Source organism: Schistocerca serialis, chromosome 4, assembly GCF_023864345.2.
Source record: "Schistocerca serialis cubense isolate TAMUIC-IGC-003099 chromosome 4, iqSchSeri2.2, whole genome shotgun sequence".
NCBI lineage: Eukaryota > Metazoa > Arthropoda > Insecta > Orthoptera > Acrididae > Schistocerca > Schistocerca serialis.
Genome location: NC_064641.1, coordinates 712,979,845 through 713,007,458, shown reverse-complemented (window position 1 = coordinate 713,007,458; position 27,614 = coordinate 712,979,845). Strand labels below are relative to the sequence as shown.

The window sequence follows — 27,614 nt, the reverse complement described above, 5'->3', positions numbered from 1 at the left end:
CATGAAACGCAGACGAACCCCAACTTGCCTGCTATCCGGAGATATGACAGTCTTTTCTATCCTGTGTCTGCTCGGGTGACTGCTTTTAGTACTGACCAAGTTTACGATCCTCCAGTCCTTATAAATAAACTTTCATAACAGAAGCCAGCTAAAGAAGCTCCCCAAGGGTTCAGAAAATAACAGGTCCCCGTCACAGTAATAAGGAAAAGAGGAAGAAGTGATTAGCTGTGCAGTCATAGGCAGTTAATGTTGTGTGCTGTTATTATGCAATGTTATTATGCAAGGTTATTATGCAATGTTAAAGGATCGACTGTGCTGAGTACGCCGGGGTGGCCGAGCGGTTCAAGGCGCTTCAGTCTGGAACCGCGTGACCGCTAGGTCGCAGGTTCGAATCCTGCCTTGGGCATGGATGTGTGTGATGTTCTTAGGTTAGTTAGGTTTAAGTAGTTCTAAGTTCTAGTGGACTGATGACTTCAGATGTTAAGTCCCATAGTGCTCAGAGCCATTTGAACCATTTGTACTCACTGGGATGTGCATTTTATAAAATAAAATTTGGGTATAAACTGCCACGTACTAACCAGTCTTTTGACTAGATTTATGTTACCTGTAACTATTCTCTTTCTTCGACCAACCTCTTTCTCTCAGTAGTTACACACATCTTCGATTATTTGTTGGATATATTCCGATACTTGTCTTCTGTTACAGTGTGGCCCTCTACAGCTGATTATAGTACCACGATACTTACTCCCTGGTGTTTTAAGAAATGTCCTGCTATCCTGTCCTTTCCTGGAGTTAGTCTTCCACACATGCCTTTTCTCACCTCATTTCATATTTTACCAGATACTCTAATTTTCAGTATCCCTCTGTAACAGAATAGATTAAACGCTTTTATTTTATTCTCTTTCAGATTTATCACAATTCATAATTCACTTTCATGCTATGCAGTATTTCAGACTAATATTTTCAGAACTATATTTATCAAAATATGTTCGATAACAATAGATTTCTTTTGGTGAAGATTGTTCCCTTTCCCTATGCTAGTCTGTTTCTTATGGTGTTGTAGGGAAGCAGCCTACTCACGCCTTATAAAATTCTCATCAGTCTTTCCATTGTGTGCCAGCCTAGTCCGCTGTAACTAGCTCTGACGTCATAAATGTTGCGCAATACTTTAAAAATCAAGTAAATAACCTGAAACATTTCTAGCATGTCAGGAGTAATACTAAATCAATGTGTGTTGAATATCAGTCAATAACTTTAACCATTTTCGAAATTTGGACGTTTTTCTGTAAAAATCATTGGCGCAACAGAGAAGAGCTAGAAACTTATAAATTTATATTTGGATTCCTTTTTCATAATAATTTAGTAGAAACAGTATTTTGGATCTCACAAATTAAAATTTTAGTTGAAATTCATAATTTTCTGGTTTTTGTCTTAAAAATTAAGGAAGCAAGATACATTAAGTAGGCGAATAAATAAGGCTAGGATGTTTAAGTAGAAGGGAGATCCGCTATAGTCATTAAGATGTGAGACGTTTCAGTTGAATAACTATAAAACTATAGCGATATCGTATCTCCAAAGGGCAAGTTCAGAGCTCGTGTACTGCGTGTAGTGTAATTAAATTAATTCTCTCGCCCAAAATATTTGGCTTAGCCACGTCAGACTTTTATTATGATTATTTACCTGTGTGCTAATTGCACATTTAAATTGTGAGCTTCATCGGCAATCAGAAAAGGAAGCGATGATTTATTCAATAACTTGAAGTGGTGCATTACTAGCCCAGCGGCTAGTCGGGAGAGCAATTTTGATCAGGCGTTCCCTTAGCCGTCCGCACCACGGCTTTATACACTCCTGGAAATGGAAAAAAGAACACATTGACACCGGTGTGTCAGACCCACCATACTTGCTCCGGACACTGCGAGAGGGCTGTACAAGCAATGATCACACGCACGGCACAGCGGACACACCAGGAACCGCGGTGTTGGCCGTCGAATGGCGCTAGCTGCGCAGCATTTGTGCACCGCCGCCGTCAGTGTCAGCCAGTTTGCCATGGCATACGGAGCTCCATCGCAGTCTTTAACACCGGTAGCATGCCGCGACAGCGTGGACGTGAACCGTATGTGCAGTTGACGGACTTTGAGCGAGGGCGTATAGTGGGCATGCGGGAGGCCGGGTGGACGTACCGCCGAATTGCTCAACACGTGGGGCGTGAGGTCTCCACAGTACATCGATGTTGTCGCCAGTGGTTGGCGGAAGGTGCACGTGCCCGTCGACCTGGGACCGGACCGCAGCGACGCATGGATGCACGCCAAGACCGTAGGATCCTACGCAGTGCCGTAGGGGACCGCACCGCCACTTCCCAGCAAATTAGGGACGCTGTTGCTCCTGGGGTATCGGCGAGGACCATTCGCAACCGTCTCCATGAAGCTGGGCTACGGTCCTGCACGCCGTTAGGCCGTCTTCCGCTCACGCCCCAACATCGTGCAGCCCGCCTCCAGTGGTGTCGCGACAGGCGTGAATGGAGGGACGAATGGAGACGTGTCGTCTTCAGCGATGAGAGTCGCTTCTGCCTTGGTGCCAATGATGGTCGTATGCGTGTTTGGCGCCGTGCAGGTGAGCGCCACAATCAGGATTGCATACGACCGAGGCACACAGGGCCAACACCCGGCATCATGGTGTGGGGAGCGATCTCCTACACTGGCCGTACACCACTGGTGATCGTCGAGGGGACACTGAATAGTGCACGGTACATCCAAACCGTCATCGAACCCATCGTTCTACCATTCCTAGACCGGCAAGGGAACGTGCTGTTCCAACAGGACAATGCACGTCCGCATGTATCCCGTGCCACCCAACGTGCTCTAGAAGGTGTAAGTCAACTACCCTGGCCAGCAAGATCTCTGGATCTGTCCCTCATTGAGCATGTTTGGGACTGGATGAAGCGGCGTCTCACGCGGTCTGCACGTCCAGCACGAACGCTGGTCCAACTGAGGCGCCAGGTGGAAATGGCATGGCAAGCCGTTCCACAGGACTACATCCAGCATCTCTACGATCGTCTCCATGGGAGAATAGCAGCCTGCATTGCTGCGAAAGGTGGATATACACTGTACTAGTGCCGACATTGTGCATGCTCTGTTGCCTGTGTCTATGTGCCTGTGGTTCTGTCAGTGTGATCATGTGATGTATCTGTCCCCAGGAATGTGTCAATAAAGTTTCCCCTTCCTGGGACAATGAATTCACGGTGTTCTTATTTCAATTTCCAGGAGTGTATATAAGAACGCTGCGCGAGGAAGTAAGGTCCCAGTTCTCTCTAGACGCTGAATAGCACATCACCTGTGCCAGGAGTCGCGTCGCGTCGGTATCATTGCTATAAACAGCCTCGGATGCCGTAATAAGTTACTCGGGATATGCGTAACCATGAAATCGTTTACGAGTGAAGTGTTAATCCTGGGATGACTTTAATGATCTATCTTCAGTTTGCGTATGTCGTATTTTCACGTGCCGCCGCGGGCCAGACATTCTACCATTATTTAGCGTGGCGTTTGATGAACATTATCATCAAATTATGGCGAGCATTCACTTAAACATTTAATTTGAACAGTTATAGTTGTATCAGCGCATTAGACTCTGAACTGCTCTGTTAGTTGGATTGTGTGGATTCTTTTTGGTCTGTGACTTTCAGAATATAGTGAACATTTTTAGAGAATCGTTTTTGATTATGAATCCCAGTCAATCTCCTAACTCCTCAGAGCTATAAGCTGTAGCTATAAGTGTATTTCTCAGATGAAGTGCGCACTAGGAATTCTAATTAAAGGCTTCACGTTTTGCTAATCACTTTCTGGTTGCCAATATTGTAGTTAGAGAACCAGTGTTGAGAACGGCAAAAGACAGCATAAATAATAGGAACATTACATTTATAATAACAATTATTTCACCCACCGCTCCACATATGTTGCTAATCGGCCGGGAAATGCATCTTTTCTACATTACATTCTACATTATATATATTCTCCAATAATACCACAGCCGCCCCACAGTATCCTTCATTTTTTACGTGTTACTGTGCTTCCAAGGCACTAGGATTTCTTCGCTTCGTCTACCACATAGTTCCCAACTTTAATCTGAAATTCATCAATAATTCTATTTCTGCTACTCCTTCTCACTTTCGTCTGTCTTTGGTTTCATCTGAGTCCATATCCTGCAGTAAGTGAAATATCTGTTCTATTCCACAATCCTACAATCATTTTCAATTTGACAGAGATTATCATCATCATAATCGAATATCAATATTGATTTCCCTTCACTCTGAATTTTGTCCCACTTCTGATCCTCTCTTTTATTCCATTCATTGCTGCTTCAGTATAAATTTCGAAAAACTGGGGGGAAGATTACAGCCCTACCTTACGAGATTTCAGTCTGAGTGCTGTTCTTTTGATCTTCCGTTTTTAATCTTACTTTTTTGTTCTACTGAAAATTCCAAGTTACCAGTTTCCTTATAGCATATAACTATATTTTCAGGATTTCGTACGTTTCACACTATTTTAAGTCGTTGAGAGATTTTTACAGCTAGATTAATCGTCTGAAGATGTACTTAATTTTGTAAGTGTACCTTCCATGTTAAAGGGTAAGCCTCTGGTGTGTTTATCTTCCTTAAAGAAGAAAGACACTAGAGTTTCTTTTCCATTCTTCTGCATACCCTTACGGCAAGAAAGGAAGAATGAGTTGATTGTTGGTGTTAATAACGATCATCCTCCTTTACCTCCTCTGCATTACTGCAGATGACGTGTCACTGAGCACATTTGTTCTGTGCATGCAGTACACGCGAGGCGCCTAGTTGTTTCCACTGCACTGTGTGGAATACAAAGGTTCTGTTATAGTCCACTAACCTGCTGTCTTCAAGTTGATGTCCCCAGCGCAGAAAACAGCACGCAGGTCGTAGGTTCTGTATCTTGAGGCTGAAACTGACTTTTAGCGAGGTTCTGTTCTGAAATAATGTATCACTTCTTTGAGATGCCACTCGCGTATTTTAATAAAACCACACGAGAAGACTACATGATCTTAACACAACACCTTCTGGTACAGCGAAGTACATGATCAAACACAATGTTTATGAAAATGCATCTTTACACTATTTGTGGTACTTGTCTGTGCCTCAAGACTACCGGAGTGAATCTTTAATACTGAATACTGGCAAACACATCCTGCCACAGACAACATGACTGTACATCTGGACTGCCTAATCCAGAGTGACGAACAGGAACTTAAATAAAAATTGGAAACACATCCTACGACAGACAACATGTCTGTTCTTCTCGACTGCCAAATCCAGAGTGACGAACAGCCCGAAACACTTCGCGCGCCATACCAGAAAAGGCGTGACCCGAACGCTTGCGAAGTGCTTCGTCTGCAATTTCGTCAGTCCTTTGTTTTTGATTTATATTGTTTTTAATAATTCTGAAATGACTGATAGTCAGCTGTTGAGAGATATTTATATTAAAAAGAGAAGTCATTCCAATGAGTAGTTTAACTAATAATAATAACTATACTTTAACGTTTTGGCGCCCTTGCTCCGAACACAGCAGCCAATCACTGAGCAGTAGCATTATGCAGGGGGGCTTTCTCACGGGAATGGTTCCGAATCTAACATCTGTCACAGGTACCTCACACCACATTTCGTCATCTATATATATTTCTTGCATCTCCACTGCTCTGGGAACAGGTTCTTGGAGCCTAATATGATGGCTGACCAAGCCAGAAATATTACACCCTTCTGGTCGGAAACATGGAGGCATGAGATATGAAGCTGAGCGCACGATAGTTCTCACATTTATTTGTTATTGATTCCTTCATGATTATGTACTTGACGTTCTGTCAAAAGATTGATGGTATATCTCATACCTAATACATTCTACAAACTAACTTTAATAACTGTTTACTTGTCACTTTTCTCAATGATTTTAAAAATGAGTGAGAATAATGTTAACCACTCTTGCCGCTTTGTTTGTCCACAGATCTTCCAAAGCTCTACCAAACTCATACTAATGCTGGATACTCCGTATCCTCCAAACTGGCGTCTGTTCCTTCTTCTGTGCCGTTAGCTGAGAGTATCTCCCACTCACAAAGGTCCTCAGCACACTTTTATCACCCATCCGCCCATTTCTCTGCGTTTAAAAGCAAAATTTCCGTTACACTTTCAATGTTGCCGCCTTACCTTTGACAGTCTTCGAGTTATTTTGATTTTTCTATACGTTGAATCTCTCCTCTGACGGCCATTTCTTTTTCTATTCCTCCACATCCGTTCGCCATTGATTTTGCATCAGCTTTCCTGCATTTCCAGTCTGTGTCATTCCTAAAAGACTTAAATTGGTATATTATTTTCTTTCCCTTAACTTTTTTTGTATTTCTTTAATTAGCTGAAGTATTTCTTGTGTTACCCAGATTCTCTTCAGTTACTTTTCTTTTACCAAAATTCGTATGTAAGTTGCTGCTGTTACCTTTTTTACGGATGACCCCATTCAAAACTGAAATACTAACATTGGAATTCATTGTAACAGTGTTAGCAGCCTCGCAGAACTTAAAGCACGTATTGTTATTCATCAGTAGCGCGGTATGCCAATCGAATGTCTGATAGTATTCTTAAACTACAGTCTACTCTTCAATATTACCAAATTATGATACGTGTCTGTATATGCTCCTGGATACGCCTGACAATCTAATATCAGAATTAGGAATCTCTGTCTCAGCATAATGAGATCCCTCTGAAATCTTCCCGCATCTCCTAGTGTTTTCCAGGTGAACCTCTTCCTATTTTTAGACAGTGTATTCGCTATTATTGCAGAGCTCAAGATGTCTTTCTTCTCTCTCATCGAGCCCGTATTCTCCATAACTCTGTCTCTCATTCCTCCCTCATTACAGCGTTGGTTTGGTTTCGATTCTGATGACAATAATCTTACCACTGCGCTGCTCACAGTAACATCTCTTTTTCCTGAATTTCAATTTACCGTTTTATTTACTGGTGCTGTTTTATTTACTGGTGCTGTTTTATTTACTGGTGCTGTTTTATTTACTGGTGCTGTTTTATTTACTGGTGCTGTTTTATTTACTGGTGCTGTTTTATTTACTGGTGCTGTTTTATTTACTGGTGCTGTTTTACTTACTGGTGCTGTTTTATATTCATCTGACTGGAAACATCATCATCTTTGCTTTTTGAATTCACTGAAGCCTACCGACTCTAGATTCAGTCTTTACCTTTCCGCCGGCCGGAGTGGCCGAGCGGTTCTAGGCGCTACAGTCTGCAACCGCGCGACCGCTACGGTCGCAGGTTCGAATCCTGCCTCGGGCATGGATGTGTGTGATGTCCTTAGTTAGGTTTAAGTAGTTCTAAGTTCTAGGGGACTGATGACCTCAGAAGGTAAGTCCCATAGTGCTCAGAGCCATTTGAACCATTTTTTACCTTCCCCTTTAGCCTTTTTCTACCACCCATATCACATTCAGACATTTGGTATTTCAGACTCGACTTTTCGTTGATCTACCTTTTCTATTGATCACTCCTCCCCAACCCCCCCCCCCCCCCCCCCCCCCACATCCCTTAGCAGTTTAACCTCGGATATAAGAATGGGAGACTATTTCCCAATCTTCGCTCTGCATAGTTACTGCACACCCACGTGAAACGCCTGCAGTCACGTCTTCGTCTCCCTCTACAGTTTAACCTTCCACGCTTTCTTTCAATACTACATGAACTTCGGCTCTGAATTTGTGGTACACCTGAACCCATGACTTATTCAAGTTATTTGAGTTGTCCATAAAGATGCGTTCTCCCCTATTCGACTGAACGACTTTACATTTAGATCGATGCAATACCTTATATTTATGTTCAGACTTGGTATTTCCCTATTCGGAGTTTTAACTTCCCTCCAATATCAATTCTGACTACTGCACTGTGTCACCCAAGCATTTCTGATAATAATTACAGTAAATATTTTAGAACTACATGGTAATTCTCTGTCTTTTCTCGAATACACTGATGTTGCAAAAGTCACGGGATAGCGACGTGGCCGGCCGGTGTGGCCGAGCGGTTCTAGGCGCTTCAGTGTGGATCCGCGCGGCCGCTACGGCCGCAGGTTCGAATCCTGCCTCGGGCATGGATGTGTGTGATGTCCTTAGGTTAGGTAGGTTTAAGTAGTTGTAAGTTCTAGGGGACTGATGACCACAGGTGTTAAGTCCCATAGTGATCAGAACCATTTGGAATCAGCTGGTGGAAGGGTTCGAGTGTGGCGCAGACTAGTTGTCAAGGAGGCACTGTGCAAGCGGTGGTGGCTCCATAATGGTGTGAGCCGTGTTTACGTGGAGTGGACTGCGTCCTCTGGTCCAACTGAACCGATCGTTGACTGGAAATGGGTAGGTTCAGCTACTTGGAGACCGTTTGCAGCCATTCGTGGACTTCATGTTTCCAAACAACGATTGAATCTTCATGGATTCACAATTCGCCCTGTCAGAACATTCTGGACGTTTCGAGCGAATGATTTGAACATCTAGATATGGCCCGACATGAATCCCACCGAACATTTATGCAACACAATCCTGAGGTCAGTGCTTGCACAAACTCCTGCACAGGTAACACTTTTGCTAATACTGACGGCTGTAGAAGGAACATAGTATTTCTGCAGGAAACTTCCAGCGACGTGTTGAGTCCATGCCACGTCGAATTGCTGCCCTACGCTGGGCAAAAGGAGATCCGACACGATCTTAAGAGGGATCCCATGACCGGCCGCTGTGGCCGAGCGGTTCTAGGCGCTTCAGTCCGGAACCGCGCTGCTAATACGGTCGCAGCTTCGAATCCTGCCTGGGGCATGGATCTGTGTGATGTCCACAGGTTTGTTCGGTTTAAGTAGTTCTAAATCTAGGGGACTGATGACCTCAGGCGTTAAGTCCCACAGTGCTTAGAACCATTGAACCATTAGGTACCCCATGAGTTGTCATTTCAGCGTATAACAAATAATCTTTAACACGTGTGTGTAGATATCAACTTCGATCTCTTGCAGTCGTTGCTGAAGGTTGTCAGAAGGCTTTACCGTCCTTGCTGTTTAGGTTGTTCGTGGAGAAATATCGCTTCCCTTCTCATTTGTCCGCTAACCAGAGTCGGGTCACTGACAGCAGAGAACAACACAGTGCTGGCGGAAATTACCGCTTAATAGGTGTTTTAGAAACGGCTGTCGAGAGCCACCTTTATTCCCGAGGCAACGGTAGGGAGAAAATTGTTTCCATCCCAGTGTACAGGTCACTGGTTTAGGCACATCAAGAAAAAAAAAATTTTTTCTCCGAATTAAAAATTTCTCCTTCGAATCCTACAATATTTTGTTGACACCGACCTACATAGGGAGAAACGATCACCACGATAAAATAAGGGATATCAGGGCTCGTACGGAAAGATATAAGTGTTCGTTCCTTCCGCGCACTATACAAGATTGGAATAATAGAGAATTGTGAAGGTGGTGCGATGAACCCTCTGCCAGGCACTTAAATGTGATTTGCAGAGTATCCATGTAGATGTAGATGTACGTCGATAATTCGAAAAGTTACGTTTCGAATGCGATGAGACTGGGTAAAATTGTGTAACACATTACAATTTGTAAATAAAAGGTGAACTGGTTAAGGGATTTACGAGACTAGACTGTTTCAGAAAAAACACAATACAAGAAAAACTAACGATCTTCGCATTGAATTACGAAATGGATGACTGTAAAAAACAATGGCATCAGGACACTGTACGAATAAAACTTACGGACTTTAGTGCACAAATCAGGGTGACAAAGTATTTTGAAGAGACCGAGGAAAAAGGATATATCGACAGTAATACCGATATATATATATATATATATATATATATATATATATATATATATATATATATATATATATATACACACTAAGGAGAACAGCAATCACGTCGATTAAGACGTAATAAGATTAGAGGAGCAGTCAACACTAAATCTCACGAACAGCAAAGCCTGAATAGTAAATTAGTTAATCTCGGGAAGACGCCCAACAGATCAATCAGGAATTAATAATAAATACATTGAAAGCTTGTTGCAAAGGTCGACAGTAACACTCCTTAATTTTATAAACCAACAAGCGCATTAATAAATACACTTACCAAGATGAAGACGGTTACAAGCAAGCAGTAAAATTCAAAAGCTAGATGCGGAGGCCGTCAGATGCACTTGTTAAATTTGTAAACTACCAAATACATATATCAAGATGAAGATATTAAATAAAGTACGAATAAATGCACCCGAAAGATTTTCCTCATGGGATACTGAGGTTAGCCAAAACGATACGACAGGTTACAGTCGCAACAGCCTCGCCCCAAAAAGGTTCACTCGGCAAAGGCGATAAGGTAACAAGCACGCGCTTGGCAGACACACAACTGGGAACACACAGATGAAATTGCGCAACGTGAAAATAACAGTGGGAAAGACATAGCATGGCAGATGAATTCTAGTGAACCACTCCAAAACGTGCTTACCCAGTACCTTTAATGGAGATTCGTCAGGAGACTGCAGCTGTTTTCAAGATGCCCAGTGCTGTAACTCCTGGAACTGGAGGCCCAACGCAGAATACTCCCCTCAGGCCGCAACTGCCCGCCTGTTGCTAACGAGCATCTCCCAGCTCTGCGCGGCCCCGCCGAACTGATACTTCAACGTGCTCTCCCCCAGCCATGTCGCCAGTGCCCAACGGACCATCACAGCGACGAACTCAGGACTCCAGGAACTCCCAACACGACCCCGGGCCGCGTACCAGCTCCAAGGCACACAGAACCGCTTGCTTCCTTCTAACATCGCCTCACTGCTTGCCGGTTCGACTTCAGTCCACAACGCTTGCGCTCTCTGGCCAAAGATATGGCCACTCGCAAGACGGATGCGACCTATCGACTCGCGGCAAGCTCCATTTTGTGATGGAAATGGCCTACCGTTGTGGTTTTCAGTGTGTTCAGTCCTAGTATTATGTCAGTAAATCCGTACTCCACACAGTATTTAAGAAACAATTTTTTGGCGAACTTACTGATAGGTCTTTGATTCACTAGTGCACTTCATTTCAGTTCAGTGTAAATGGGATACTAGGCGAAGGAGGTCTACATTGATTCATAAAAAAGTGACCGGCAAAAATGTCTTTGAAACGTGGAAAGAAGAACGTTTTGCGCAAAGACCTCGTGAATTTAAAAAAGTTGTCGTCTCTAGTGAAACTCTGTTAAATTCTTACCCAAAAAGGGAGGGTGTTCTACGTACCTCTGCGAGAAGTTGCCTCATGTGTCCGATACCAAAGGTTTGTTGGGCCTTAAATTACAAAAAAAAAAAAGAAAAAAAAGCAGTTCGATTCAAACTTTGATTAAAAAATGGCTGTGGGTGAGAGGGAGAATTGTGTATCACTGCAGGGTATTGTTATTAAGTTCTTATGGAACCAAAAGGACCCACATCATACTACTGTTGCAAGCCTGAAAAATCGTTTCTTGAACATTAACCGCGATTGTTTTTCTGAACGTGAAAATTACTGACCACCATATCTCTGAAGATAAGACGTGGTGTCAACACTGAGAAGGAACGCAAAAGAACAATCGATAGACAGACGATAGGCGAATTCTGTAAGAAAGAAATAATTAAAGACCACCATTTGCATGTAAATCTGTGTGCACAGACCTCTGCGTTATTCAGTGAGTGATCCTTTCGAATGTCTTGTAGTCTAGAGCTACAAGACGCAACTGACCCATGTTTAGAGGGTCAAGTGGGAGAAGAAGACAAACTTCAGGTTGTAACACGTTAACGCCAGGCCACAATACAGTTTTGCGACCATTGGACTCCATGGCAAGTGTGGGTTGACTTTCGTGCCACGTCCACCGTACTCACCTCGACACTTCTCTCTCTTTTGGCCTGAGAATAACGGACTACGTCGTCCACATTTTGATGCTGTCTCAGTTGCAAGACAGTAGCTACCTTGAGGTGGTTCAGGTCTTTTTACGAGCGCGGCATGCGGACTCCTGTTCATTGCTGACAAATGCGCATGAAGAATGGTGCTGACTGTGTCCCACAATGACAGTTCATAGCTGAAAACTAGATCTGCTAAACTGTGCTTTGTCTGTTTGTTGCAGTTAACATCATAATGCACAGAAGGCACTAGTTTCGGCTCGTAGTTGTAGTCCCTGGGGCTAACAACAGTTGTTGTCCCGACTGTTTTAGAAATGTAGTGTAACCTCCACTGCGATATTGCCAGGAAGTGAAGACGAGATTTGACATTGTCGCTGAGTTGTATTATGAGTGAGAGACTGAATTTCAGTCAGGCCCATGTTGCGGTCACAGATTTACACTGTGCTGTAGTTTTTCGATACGCAGACGGGATCTGGGAATGTCCAGAAGCCGTCAATTCAGAGCCGCCACACTCCATATGCAGCAGACTGATACTTTATGCATGCGTGCATCGCAGACAGCGGGACGGATTGTAACACGGCCAGAAGCTTTGGCAACGCAAGAAAAGCCGATTACGTTAACGAGCTAATCTGAAGCTGTGGCCGTTACAAACAGAAACATATCGTTCACGCCTCTGTTGTCTGGCGAGATAACGTAGTGCTCAAACTCTCCGGAGGACTGAACTACCTGCACTCAGATGGGAGACTTTACTGCGGTAATACAGATAGCGTCGGTGCCCTGTATCGTTGCCGCGGTTGAACTGGACGCGTCCCTCCCTCTCTCCCCCTCCCCCCCTTCCTCCTGTGAGTGTTTTGTGAGCGACTCATATCCGGCCCAGTTGTGGGCGGACCTCCCACTACCCCCTCCTATCTCTCTCTCCCTCAAGCTTCCGCTGACCTGACGCGCGAGTCTGCCGCATGACCATCAAAGGGACGGCTGCGTGTGTTGTGTAAACAACGTCTGTTCAGGGGACCCTGCTACACAGTTCGGTATATGTGTGTTACCTTCTGCATCCTGAAATAAAACGCGTGTCGCCCAAACAGCGGGAGGTACGTAAAACAGTCAGCTGGAGCCGGTGTTTAGGATTCCGTAGCTGCACTAAATGAGCGCAGTTACCTTTTTAAAATGATTCGAATTTGTCGACCAGGCCGTTCAGTGACTTGCATCAACCTAAATTAATGTTTTTTCTCTTTTTTCTCTCATTTTACGCTGACGTAATAAAAAGTCGCAACACCAAGAACAAGTTGTGAGACGTAAACTAAAGTTGGTAGGAATGTTCCTGCATCTGAAAAATGTCTACTCAGGTTTTATGCCAGTCGCATAATAATAGCGCTAGTAGCGCCAGTATGAGGATGCAAATCAGGTTTGCTTCAAATACACGCTGTAATGAGAGTTAGTTACCTTCGAGATTGGACGTGGCTAGTTGATGTTAGTCAAGAATACCTTTAAGACGATAAGGTCGTCTAATAGGACAACGAGAAGCCGGGTGTTCCTTCTGCGATATTGCAGAAAGACTTGGCAAGAATGTAGCCACTGCAGATGACTGCTGGCAGCGGTGATCACGAGAATGTACGGTCGCCAGGAGACCAGGTTCAGGACGGCCGCGTAGCACTACCGAGAGGGAAGACCATTGTGTTTGGCGTACGGATCTGGCGCATCGTACTGCATCTGCAGCAGCAATTTAAGCAGCAGTTGGCACTACAAGGACACAACTAACTGTTACAAATCGGTTCTTCAAGTACAACTCCGAGCCAGACGCCATATAGCGTGCATTCCATCGCCCCAAACCACCGCCATCTGCTAATTCAGTGGCGTCAAGAGAAAGGTCATTGGAGGGCAGAGTGGAGATCTGTTGCGTTTTCTGGTGAAAGGTTCTGCCTCGGTGGCAGTGATGGCTGTATGTTGGTTAGGAGGAAGCCAGTTGAGGGCCTGCAACCAACCTCAGTGCGTGGTAGACGCATTGTACCCTCCCTGGAATTGTATGTTAGCAGGAGCAGTATAGTGGTTGCTCCAGGCACCCTGATTGCAAAATTGTGCGTAAATCTGGTGATTCAACCTATTGTGCTGCCATTCATGAATAGCATCCCGGGGAGGGGGGGATGATTTCCAGCAGGATAACGCTCGCCCACATACCGCTGTTGTAACCAAACACGGTCTACAGTGTGTCAACATGTTACCTTGGCCTGCTAGATCGCAATATCTGTCTGCTATTGAGCACTCTGTAGTCGAATTAAGTCGGGTGATGCTGAAGGAATTAGGTTAGGAAATGAGACTTACAGTAGTAAAGGAGTTTTGCTATTTGGGGAGCAAAATTACTGATGATGGTCGAAGTGGAGAGGATGTAAAATGTGGACTGGCAATGGCAAGGAAAGCGTTTCTGAAGAAGAGAAATTTCTTAACATCGAGTATAGATTTGTCAGGAAGTCGTTTCTGAAAGTATTTGTATGGAGTGTAGCCATGTATGGAAGTGAAACATGGACGATAGATAGTTTAGACAAGAAGAGAATAGGAGGTTTCGAAATGTGGTGCTACAGAAGAATGCTGAAGATGAGATGGGTAGATCACATAACTAATGAGGAGGTATTGAACAGGATTGGGGAGAAGAGCAATTTGTGGCACAACTTGACCAGAAGAAGGGATCGGTTGGTAGGACACATTGTGAGGCAACAAAGAATCACCAGTTTAATGCTTGAGGGAAGCGTGAGGGGTAAAAATCGTAGAGGGATACCAAGAGATGAATACACTAAGCAGATACAGAAGCATGTAGGTTGCAGTAGGTACTGAGAGATGAAGAAGCTTGCACTTGATAGAGTAGCATGGAGAGCTGCATCAAACCAGTCTCAGGACTGAAGACCACAACAACAACAACAACAACATTGAGCACTCATGGGACATCACCGGACGAGAATTCCAGCAACGTCCATAAATAGCATTAACCGTCCGTTTACTGACCGACCATGTGCAACTGACAGGAAACTCCTTCCTCCAAATTGATAACCGGCGGCTGTACAAAACAATGCATGCACGTAAGCAATGAATGCAGTGCATGCAATCAACATTCTGGCTGTTACATCATTTATTAATGTACCAGCATTTCACATTTGCAACGGCTTATCTCGCGCTTACAGTACCATGATATTGCAATATTAATCACTGAAATATGTTACCTAGACAAATAGGTTTCCGAAATTTCTTTAGTCTACATTATTTTCTGATGTCACGACTTTCCCGTCGCAGTATATTACTAAGCGGCTAAAGCTATTCATGGAGTACGATTCCAGTTGCCGATTGCCAATAAAAAGGAATCCAGGGGCAACAAAAATTTGATTTTGAGTATTTCAAATAAATAATGGCCAAATTGAAACATTTAAAATGTCCTCATAATCTAGTTTTATGTTAAACGTTTGCCACGCTAAGCAAAGTATTATAAACAGAAACTGTGTATATGTCTCGAGGCAGCGTAGCTCAAGGCGCGCATATTACCCAGACTCTATTCATGGTGTATTGAATAATGAGAGCATTTAGCGACTTACAACAAACTTAACGCATGATTTCAAGCTTTTCTAAAAATTTTCTCAACGGCAAATATTTAACACATTACTACTTTGTAATTAGATGTTTGAAGCTGTTTTATAGATGAGGTTCGATTCTTTAAAGAATCGGGCATGGGGCCTACAATCGTATGGACTCTGAAGAAGCAACCAAACGTCGATATCGCTAGTAAGGTATTTATTCAATTTAGATAAGTGGTTGCGTCAAGATTATACTGCCATCTTCCGATTATAACATTGCATCATCTTTTCCCTCAGCACTGAAATTGGCCTTACACCATTTCAAACCGCTGTAGAAATGACACCACTGATCAGAATGACGTCAAATTGCAACGGAATATAATAGGAGAAGGGGGAAAACGTATGGAAGAAGAAAACAAATAGTTACAAAATGTAGCAATAGAAGGAGCTGCAAGCATCATAATTTAATAGTGGTAGACTAGAAACGCCAAACAAATCATACAATACCTAAGGTGTACGTTTGACGTTAAACTGTACTACTCAGTGTACATGGGTGTGACACTGTTAGCTCATCCACCACGGTAAGGTAATATCACATTGGATGGGAAAAATCGGTTTTTAATTGTCTTGAGGCCAATAACCGCATAAAAAGCATCACTCGCATTGGTTTTTTTTTAGTTGTCTTGAAGCCAAAAATCGCATAAAAAACATCAATCACATTGGTTTTCAATTGTCTTGAGGCGAAGAACCACATAAAAACCATCAATCAAAATCAAATGAGGATTATTAATTTCTGTGCGACTGGTGGAAAACATGTTCAATATGCTGTACACCGTTTTCTGCAACAAGCTGAATTCGAGAAACAGCATGTTCCACAACTGATCGAAGTGTTTCCGGGGTACCGTTGCGATACGTGTGCCATCAGTGCAGCTAAGTATGCAATCAGGACACTGAAGCCATCTTTAGATAGACGCCCCACAGCCGCAAGTCACACGGAATAAGATCAGGTGATTGGGACGGCCAGGCTGTAGGGAAATGGCGGCTGATAATTCTAGCATTTCCGAAATGGCGCTTCAGCAGCTGCTTAACTGGATTTGCAATGTGCGGCGATGCGCCATCTTGCATAAAAATGATCCCATCCACACATCCACGCTGTTGTAGAGCTGGAATGACGTGGTTGCGCAAAAGACACTCATAGCGCTTACCAGTGATGGGGTAACGGGACCGGAAGCGCCTTTCCCTTCGAAATAATATGGCCCTATGATAAATGATGCCGTAAACCCTCACCACACAGTTACGTTTTCAGGATGAAGTGGTGCTGGTTGATTTGAGTGTGGATTTTTCGTTGCCCATATTCGATAATTCTGTGTATTGACATATGCTGTAAGATGGAAGTGGGCTTCGTCTGTCCACAAAAATCTTCCACGGCCAATCACTGTCAATTCCATGCGAGCAAGAGATTCTGAAGCAAAGGTCTCTTTTTCCTGGCAGATCAACAGGGAGCAACACGTACACATGGGTAATTTTCAGTGGATTGCAAAGAAGGATGTTTCGTAGGATTTTACGCACCGTTCTCACGGGTATGTCCAATTTCGGGCAATTCTCCGTGCACGATACTCATACGCACCACCACTGGTCCCCTCCTACACTGCTGTGCCCACGGCTTCCACTGACGTCGAATCAGTTAGTTTCCTCCACCAGGTTGCACACCAAAAGATACCGTATTTTCGAATTACCGAATCATTTTCTCCCGTCATCGGACCAACGCCTTTTTTCAAATACTTCAGTGTCCGCAACGTCTGCATAGTGACATGTGCACAGTCATCATTCTTGTAATACAGCTTTGGAAGCAGAGTACGATCCTGCATTGAGACAGTCATGGTGAATGTTGCAGACGCGAAAGGAGGAAAAGCTGTGCACCCGGCATGTTTAGATCAACTTCAATGGGTCGTACACATGACAGATGTTTCCATTTACGTATTCTGACACATACAGCGCCATCTATTAATCAATTTTCACACTATTTTTTTCTTCTACCATACGTTTTTGCCCTTCTCCGATAATATTCCGTTGCAGCTTTACGTCATTCTGACCAGTGGTGTTATTTCTACAGCATTTTGGAAGTTCAGTTGTAATCACCCTGGCATTTCAAACATAAAAGAATGTACAAACATGATACTAATGGGTCAACTAAGAGTGGTCAGACACATCAAAAATTGGTATCAAAGCTGTTCACTGGTATGCACAGAATGTCTGAAAATGAGTTACGAAAACATGTCTGCTGTTATGAAACATTTGTCCCATCATGGCAAGGACTGCTGTCAAGGGTTTTCCAATTATGTTTATTATGAAGAATGAGTACCCTCCATCTTGTGTAACTAAATATTTATAGTCAAACTTGTTTCACCTATTCGTGTTATGCATTTTCAGTGGCGTATAAAACATTAAATAGGTGACTGTTCATCTATACATATTACATTACGAGATTTGTAGCATTTCCTGGCAGCACATGTTGAGTATATTACTATTTCTACTATTTATGCTTATGAAACTGTGATTTAGCTCTTGCTTGTATGTGTGTTATTCTTACTGTGTGTTATTCTTACTGTGTGTGTGTGCAGTGGCTCCGGTGCAAACGCTAAATGAACGCAACATAAATATTCAGTACCTGTGTTTCACAATTACGCATTTCTCTCGATGTAACTGTGCTGGACAGGCACTGCACGTGATCTTGTTACTGAGTTAACTAAGCTATCGTGGGAACTGTTGCAGTGTATTGTGTACATATTTCCGCGTAGTCAGCGCGTACACAACTTTCCCACTAGAGCGCGCCCTTCTAAGCACAACAGCGCAGGCGCAGCGTTCGTCCGTCTCCGCACTACGAGATGGCGCTGCCATAGAGACGGACCAAATTCTGCTTCCGCCGATATTAATATGTAACGCAGTCATTGAGATTGCTGCTAACATACAACCGTTTCTCCTCGCGCATCACACTCGCGCAGTGATACATGAACGCGCGAGGTATTATAACGAGTGTACAGACCTCCGATTAGTCAGTCTACATTTGTCTGTACCAGTCTATAGTCAAGATTCAGTCCGCACCTAATAAGATTACCTTATTCCTGTATATAGCCATGAAGATAAATGTATAGACACTTTTGTCAAGTATCAGAGATATATGTGAGAATAAGATTAACGTACCCATGCCAAAGGAACTTCAGATGGTCAATTGTAAACAGCATTCAGAACGAAGTTAAGTAATTTTTATACTTGTTATTATTTTTACCCACACCAAAGGAACTTCAGATGGTCAATTGTAAATAGCATTCAGAACCAAATTAAGTAATTTTTATGCTTGTTATTATTTTAATAAATGTGTGTGAAAATTAATCAACTTATGTTTAAAGTTGGTCACCGTCAGTCTGCTACTCTAAGCGTGCAAGTGGCATTTCTATCGTCTGACCTAACGGCAGAAGATAAACACACCACGATAAGACCACGAGACATATTGCTGACACTCGCCTATTTCGTTAGAGCGACAAGTCAAATAATCTGATGGTGTGTGTACTGAAGGTCTTACAGTACGCACACCACACAGTGAAGCAGAACATTTTGAAGGCGCACGTCAATGGGTAAGTAGTGTGGTAGTGCGCCTCCTCTAGTAATGTATATGTGAATTTGATTATGGATACACATGTACGTTTTATTTATTTATGTGTTTATTTAAATGGTGAATTAGTGAGAGTACTATCTGTCTTGTATCGACTATCGATACCACCCTGCCGGCATATTAAGTTGAGAATGGAATTGCAAGTTTCCATTTGATGCCGATAGTGGTCGCACAGGGTCTGACAGGCCCAGTGATGAGCGTCCACTGCGCCATGCCACCAGCAGGTCCGGACTGCGAGCCATCTCAGCCGCTGCAGTGCAACTTGACTGTGCGGGGGGAGGGGGGGGGGGGAATCGTGAACCGTGAACCGTTCCTACTGCTTTCAACCCAGGTAGCCGCTCTACCTCACGGCATTCATCTTGGTGACACTATGGTGGCGCCAGGACGGTGGATCACTCGGCTCGTGGGTCGATGAAGAACGCAGCAAACTGCGCGTCGACATGTGAACTGCAGGACACATGAACATCGACGTTTCGAACGCACAGTTCCGTCCATGGATTCCGTTCCCGGGCCACGTCTGGCAGAGGTTCGGCATCAGCATGTCATTCTCAATGGAGAGAAGTCTTCCGAAGTAAGAGTGATTTCAGGTGTGCCGCAGGGGAGTGTCGTAGGGCCGTTGCTACTCACAATATACATAAATGACCTTGTGGATGACATCGGAAGTTCACTGAGGCTTTTTGCGGATGATGCTGTGGTATATAGAGAGGTTGTAACAATGAAAATTTTACTGAAATTCAGGAGGATCTGCAGCGAATTGACGCATGGTGCAGGGAATGGCAATTGAATCTCAATGTCGACAAGTGTAATGTGCTGCGAATACATAGAAAGAAAGATCCCTTATCATTTAGCTACAATAGAACGGAGATGATAGATAAACTCCAGTGGAAGACTCTGCAGGAGAGACGCTCAGTAGTTCGGTACGGGCTTTTGCTGAAGTTTCGAGAACATACCTTCACTGAGGAGTCAAGCAGTACATTGCTCCTTCCTACGTATATCTCGCGAAGAGACCATGAGGATAAAATCAGAGAGATTAGAGCCCACACAGAGGCATACAGACAATCCTTCTTTCCACGAACAATACGAGACTGGAATAGAAGGGAGAACCGATAGAGATACTCTAGGTACCCTCCGCCACACACCGTCAGGTAGCTTGCGGAGTATGGATGTAGATGTAGATGTATGATGCATGTGGAATCAGTCTTTCTACGTAGCAACATTGCTGTGGCTTGAATTTGAGACGAACAGAAGTGTGACTTACGCTGATTTTCGCCACCTCGTGTATTCTGCGAATTACATGATTGGTGGCTATGAAAACTGCTGCACTCCTATCATTCGATAGTCTTCTATTGAGGCAAGCTATCGGTGGTTTCTGTTGGCCGGGAAAAATTTATTTCTATACATAAATCGGTCAGTTAAATTTCATTTACTTTTTAATAATTGATTTATAGGCCTGGGCCTACTAGCGTTACACTCGCGATTACTTAAGCAATACGAATCTGTGCTTGAAAACTGTGTTGCAGTTATTTTATTCAGCTCTCTTTACTTGTGAGAGGGCTGGACTCGACGCTGCTGAGACTTCTCCTTGTCCAGGCTGCGCATGTTGCAGGGAGCGATCTGTCATTGGTGTACTGTCGATCTTCTGCAACCAAGATCGGTTATTAAGTTTATGATTGGTTTCAACAGAATACAACTAAGGGCACGTATACACGTTAAAAATAAATTCCATAGATCCGATGATGACAGCCAGATACTGTCGAAACCGGTCATTGCGAAATAAAAATACCAAACAACCTTGGCTGCAGAAGATTACCTATTCACCTCTCCTTGAGCTCTATACGTCTCCAAAAAGTATCTTGGATAACATTTAATCTTATCCACAAGAGAAACGTAATTTAAACAGCAGTTGGCAGATAACTGCAGATTTACCCATTGATAATACAGTTTTTTGATGAGGACAACAGTGACAAACTCAGAATGAGATTTTCACTCTGCAGCGGAGTGTGCGCTGACATGAAACTTCCTGGCAGATTAAAACTGTATGCCAGACCGAGACTCGAACTCGGCACCTTTTCCTATCGCGGGCAAGTGCTCTACCAACTGAGCTACTCACGCCCGGTCCTCACAGCTTTACTTCTGCCAGTATCTCGTCTCCTACCCTCCAAACTTTACAGAAGCTCTCCTGCGAACCTTGCAGAACTAGCACTCCTGAAAGAAAGGATACTGCGGAGACATGGCTTAGCCACAGCCTGGGGGATGTTTCCAGAATGAGATTTTCACTCTCCAGCGGAGTGTGCGCTGATATGAAACTTCCGCAATATCCTTTCTTTCAGGAGTGCTAGTTCTACAGGGTTCGCAGGAGAGCTTCTGTAAAGTTTGGAAGGTAGGAGGCGAGGTACTGGCAGAAGTAAGGCTGTGAGGACGGGGCGTGAGTCGTGCTTGGGTAGCTAAGTTGGTAGAGCATTGGCCGCGATAAGCAAAGGTCCCGAGTTCGAGTCTCGGTCTGGCACACAGTTTTAATCTGCCAGCAAGTTTCTGTGATAAACTCAGTCAATGCGTTTACTACAAATAATTAGCCCCCATACTTTCCGTCCATGAATGGAACTCGTATATTGTAAACGCTGTAACATTTGAACAATTACTTGAGTGTGACGCAATCGCAATAAAGATACAATGATCCACGCTTATATCTAGTCTATGATCATATGAATATTTGTAAATGTTTTCATATATGCTTACATAAAGAACACCTTTAAGATAGAACTCCGATTCAAATACTAGGTTTTTAACAATTTGAGGAGAGGGCAACAGAAATTGCGGAAATCACGTCTGGTATTTGCGTAACGCGTTTTATTCCGTTAATGGAGTTATCTGGGATCAACAAGCAGTGTGCATGGAAATTACATTGGTCCAGTGCCTCGTTCGGACATGTAGGCCCATGGAAAGTTATGATGGCTGCATAAACAATTCAAGTCAGAAACTCATACAGTTTCTGCTTCAGGCTGGGTTCCTTTTGTATGTTGAAAGGAAAACAAAGGAAGGAGCCAACGAAATTTGTAACACGTTGTTCAAACTCGTAAATGAATATTTAGTTCCGAAAGTGAAAAGTTTTTACTTTTTTTCGTAAATGAATACCTCTCCAGAGTGGCAGCACCGCCTTGTTTATGCCAGAGAAACAGGGTTGTCGTAGGAGGGGGGGGGGGGGGGGAGGGAGGGGGAGAGGCGGCGTGATGGTAGCGTTCACTTCAGTACCTTTACAAGAGGATCGCTGTCACACGCTGTTCACCAGTACGCCAGTGATATGCACACCACAACTATGGGCAGAAATTAATGAAAGAAGGAGAAAGACTGCAAAATCTATTTCGAAATAATAAACAGTTACTAGTTCTTTTTTCATATGCCTCGTTTTCATTTGACTGCTCCTTGCAAAATGTTTTGAAAAGCTATGTTTCTTAAGTTGACTGGGCAGTCATTCGACAAAATGAATGTAGAAAAACTTACAAAACAGAAAACTTGGGAATTTCCTCTTGATTTATTATCACAACTAACCAACAAGAAATTTCACTCATGACAACTCTTCAGAGGGAAGAAACAGTAAACAAATTTTAAAAACGTTTATTCAACTTACGCTACCGACAGCACTACTTGCTTACAAAACTTCACGTTTGATCACGCTTCTGCATTTATCTGCGTTATTTTCACGCCTCATGTATTTTAAATTTGACTGACATAATTAAACATTAATGTAAGAGATAGTAAATTGAAAACGAAAGAGATGTTTTTTATTTTAAAAGTAATCGCCGTAACTGTTAGTACATTTATCCCACGGTAAGAGAAGATGGCCAATATCTTCATGAGAAAACGTTTGCGGTTTCCTATGGAGCCATGAGTGTACCCATCTGTGCACTTCTTCGTTCAGAGCAAATCGATGGCCACAAATGTCTTCCCTTCAGAGCTCCAAAACTTTGGAAATCGTGTGGGCAGGGATCGGGACTATGTGGAGGTTGTGTAAGGGTTCTCAGCGAAACTTCTGACGAAGAGGCGTACGCCTGGGTAAAATCATGGCAACCCCAAACGTTTCTCCATCAAGGCGTTGACCATCTCACAGTGGGGCAAATGTATTGTATAGCTGTCACTTTTGAAATAATATACAGTTATTACTGTTTTCAGTTGTTTCGTTTTCATTTGACTGCCCCTTATAAAATGTTTTGGAAAGCTATGTTTTTCAGGTGACTGGGCAACCATTCGACAAAATGAATGAAGGAAACCTTCCGAGCCGGCGGGAGTGGCCGAGCGATTCTAGGCGCTGCAGTCTGGAACCGCGCGATCGCTGCGATCGCTACGGTCGCAGGTTCGAATCCTGCCTCGGGCATGGATGTGTGCGATGTCCTTAGGTTAGTTAGGTTTAAGTAGTTCTAAGTTTAGGGGACATGACCTCATAAGTTAAGTCCCATAGTGCTCAGAGCCATTTGAACCATTTTTGAAACCTGCCGAAACAAACAGCCCAGTACAATGGATTCTTAAAATAATGGGACTGAACCGAGATGATTCTTATTGCCCCTCCCACCACCTGATCCTTCCATTTTGACGAATTATTGCCCAGCCATGCCAAATGGTCAGTTGAATTCGTAATTCCATGGGCGCATGTTGAGCGGTGTTCCACCGCGCGGAGTTTGAGAATATCCCATTTACTGAAGTAAAGGCCTTTTCGACCTCGATTTTACACACTTTTTTCGACCTGCGATTGAAATACTGAATGTGATCCCAGCAAGCTATGATGGAACTTCTATGACCAAAGACGGTTAACTATTATTGCTATTAAGTCATGCAATAGAAGGAGGGAGTGTTCTTGTTGGAATTAAGGATGGATCATCATCATCATCTCAGCCTTTTCCCACGTCGTGTGGGGTCGGCGTTGCTTTGCTGGATCCTTCTCTTCCATAAATGCCTATCCAGTGCTTCTTCTCTGAGCCATCCTTTCTCCCGTAGGTCACCTGCTACCTTGTTATTCTTCTCAGTTTCGGTCTTCCTCTTCTCCTTGGTCCTTCGATTTCTAGGTCTCGAATTCTTCTCCCCACGTAGTACTCCCCTCTTCTCTGCATATGTCCATACCGTCATAGCCTACTTTGTTGGATCTTCTTCCTTATGGGCCCCACTTTCACTGTTCTCCTGATGTACGCATTCCTTAGACTCTCAACATTCTCATTTCTGCCACTTCAATCTTTTCTCTTGGGCTTTTGTAATTGGCCGATTTCTGCGCTATACAACATCGCTGGCCTCACCACAGACTTGTAAAGCTCTCCTTTCACTCTGCAGCTGATCTTCATATCACACAGTACTCCGCTCAATTTCCTCCAGTTCATCCATCCACTATTTATCCTGTGCTGTATTTTGGCCTGCAGTCCATCACTCTGCATGTAAGAGCCTAGGCGTTTAAATTTCTTGACCAGCGTCAGTTGTTCTCCTTGCAGGTTTATATGTAGATCTTTGGTCTCCTTTTTGCACATATACTCTGTTTTCACCCTCCTGATTCTCATTCCCCTTTCCTCTAGAGCTTTTCTCTGCTGTTCAAGAGTACCTTGAAGTGCCTCCTGGATGAGTTCACAAATTAATATCATCATCGGCAAATATCGTGCTCCAAGGTGCCTCTTTCTTCACATCTTTGACTTGTACATCCACGACAAGGTCAAAGAGACTTGGGCTGAGAGCAGATCCTTGATGTAGTCCTATTCTCACTGGAAATGCCTTTGTTGCACCTGACCTGCTCCTGACTCGTGTCATTACACCTTCATACATGTCTTCTACCACCCTGCTATGTTTTTCTGGCAGGCTATTTACTTCTCAGACGTATCCATATCTTTTGCCTCGCCACTCTGTCATACGCCTTCTTAAGATCGATAAAGGCCATATGCAGTTCGGTTTGTATTTCTCTGTCCCTATCCATCAGCTTCCTTAGTGCAAATATTGCGTCGGTTGTTCCTCTTCTCGGCATAAATCCAAACTGTTCTTCACATAATTCAGCTTCTTGACGCAACCTCTTCTCAATTATTCTTTCCCAGATCTTCATTTAGTGGGACATCAGTTTTATCCCTCTATAATTGCCACAGTTTTGGATATCTCCTTTCCCCTTATATATGTGAACCATTATACTGCTTCTCCACGCATGCGGCATTATTTTTTCCTTTCCAGATGTTCTGCGTTAGGTCCCAGAGAAATCAGTTCTCAGTTCTCCCAAACTTCTCCATGCTTCTATTCGGATTTGGTGTACCCCTAGAGCCTTGCCATTTTTCATTTTCTTCATTGCGTGTTCGACTTCTTCCTTACTTATACTTTGGGTCAGTCCTTCATATATATCTCCATCCACATACTTCTCTCGTATATTTTCCTCATTCAATAGCCTTTCAAAGTATTCCCTCCACTTATTCAGGATTTTCTCAAGGTCATCCTTTAACTGCCTCATTGATGTTATGTCGTTGGTATTATCTCTTGCTTTAGCAGTTCGTAGGAGTTGCCTGCCGTCCTGTCTTCTTTCCAGCTCTTCATACACCTCTTCCATTGCCTCAGCCTTTGCTTTTGCTACTGCTCTTTTTGCCATCTTTCTTGCACTCCTGTAGTCTTTCCTATCCTCCTGTCTTCCTGTTAAGTCCCATTGTCTCTTTGCATCTTTCTTCACTTTTATCACTTTCTGAACCTCCTCATTCCACCACCATGCCTCCTTATTTTCTGGTGGTCCCTTTCCTGTTGTTACAATCAGCACGTTTTTTCCAGCTTTTGTAATTACATTGCTATTATAACTCCACCAATCCCGTACATCCTCTGGTAACTTCACTTCTCTTAATACTGTTTCCTTGAATTTTTCTCGCATCACCTTTGTTTTCACCAGTTTATTCTTTGTTCTCCTCGATTGATACAGTTACGTGTTTTCCCCACTACCATTTCATACTCGGCCACTAAGAGTTTGTGTTGCGCAGCCATATTTTCACTGTATATAACCGTGGTATTCTTAATTTCCGTTGTGTTTCGTTCTGGACAACAAGTAGTCTAACTGACTTTTTTGGTATCCGCTACTGTACGTTATAAGTTGTTCTCTTCTACGACTGAAGTAGGTATTGGCGATCATTAGATCAAAAGATACAGCGTATTCTGCAATCTTGTGGCCAGCTGCATTTATTTCTCCTTAACTCCATCAACCATGAATTCTGTCTTCGCCACTCCTCCTCTCACCAACATGCCCATTTAAATCTCCCCCAATTATCACCCTTTCATCGTCTAGTACTTCCATTGTTAACCAATCTAGGATTATCCAAAATTCGTCCTTCTCTTCCTCCGAATACTCTGTCTGGGGTGCATACACGCTTACAACTATGATGACGTCTCCTCCGATAGTGAGTTCTCCGCTCATGATTCTGTCATTGATTCTGTCCACTCCACAGAATTCCTCTTTTAGATCTTTACCCACAATAATCCCTACTCCATTTGTGGACTCTTTGGCTGCACTGCTATAGAAGGATGGATGTTGGCCACGTTTATTTCACCAGCATGCTGAAATAGTGCATTTCTGTAGCTCGACGATGACTGTACAAGGAAGGAGCAGAGAATAGTTTGGGGACAATACTTTGAAAATGTTCTGTAAATCGTCGCCTCTACCTTGACTGCAGCCATAGCCGAAACCACCACCGCACCGAAGAAAAGGCATTAATTCTCGCCAACAGCCTGTGTTAGAATTTTTTACCAAAAATTGCAGAATGGGGTAAGTGGCCCCCACGATATTGCTACCCCTCCCCCCCATAACCCCTCCTCCCTCCGTTGCGGACGCCCACGGCCACAACAATTAGACCATGGAAGCCAAGCTTGTTTGCCAACACCACTCATACTCATTGACAACATTCATTCACAATATAAGGTGCATGACTCTGTTTCGTCTGGACTGAATCACTGACCACTTTAATTCTAATGCTTAATTTTTCCTACAAATCTAACGCAATTCGTCTTGTTTTGAATTATGTCACCTCGTTCCGACATGATGATTCGTTTATTCTGGAGCTAAACCCCATAGACATAACAGATTTCCCAGAGCTTACTTGCTAGCCTTGTAGTCCAGTCCTCTGCGTCAAAAGCTATCATACTTATTTGTATTTCTCTGCTACCAGTTACATTTATTTATTTTATGGTTAATTTAAAATATGCAACACATTCATTCATTTTTGTCATCATCGGGTGTTTACACACACGAATATACATTACTTAAGGATAAAATGTTTCGATCTACATTAAGGTAGAATACTGTTTTGTTCACTATTCGTTGCTGGAGTGGTTAAAAAAAATGGCTCTGAGCACTGTGGGACTCAACTGCTGTGGTTATCAGTCCCCTAGAACTTAGAACTACTTAAACCTAACTAACCTAAGGACAACACACACATCCATGCCCGAGGCAGGATTCGAACCTGCGTCCGTAGCAGTCGCACGGTTCCGGACTGCGCG

At 43.4% G+C, this 27,614-nt stretch overlaps 1 protein-coding gene and 1 pseudogene across 1 annotated transcript; one reads left to right on the top strand and one right to left on the bottom strand.

The window, feature by feature from the left end:
• Positions 1-10,622: 10,622 nt before the first annotated feature.
• LOC126474713 (uncharacterized) lies at positions 10,623-25,998 on the bottom strand. Its single transcript, XM_050102190.1, has 2 exons — positions 25,502-25,998; positions 10,623-10,797 (listed from the first exon to the last, which is right to left on the bottom strand). Exons 1-2 carry the CDS (start codon positions 25,996-25,998, stop codon positions 10,623-10,625), a joined length of 672 nt encoding a protein of 223 aa, XP_049958147.1.
• LOC126476508 (5.8S ribosomal RNA) lies at positions 19,513-19,667 on the top strand (annotated as a pseudogene).
• Positions 25,999-27,614: the final 1,616 nt, after the last annotated feature.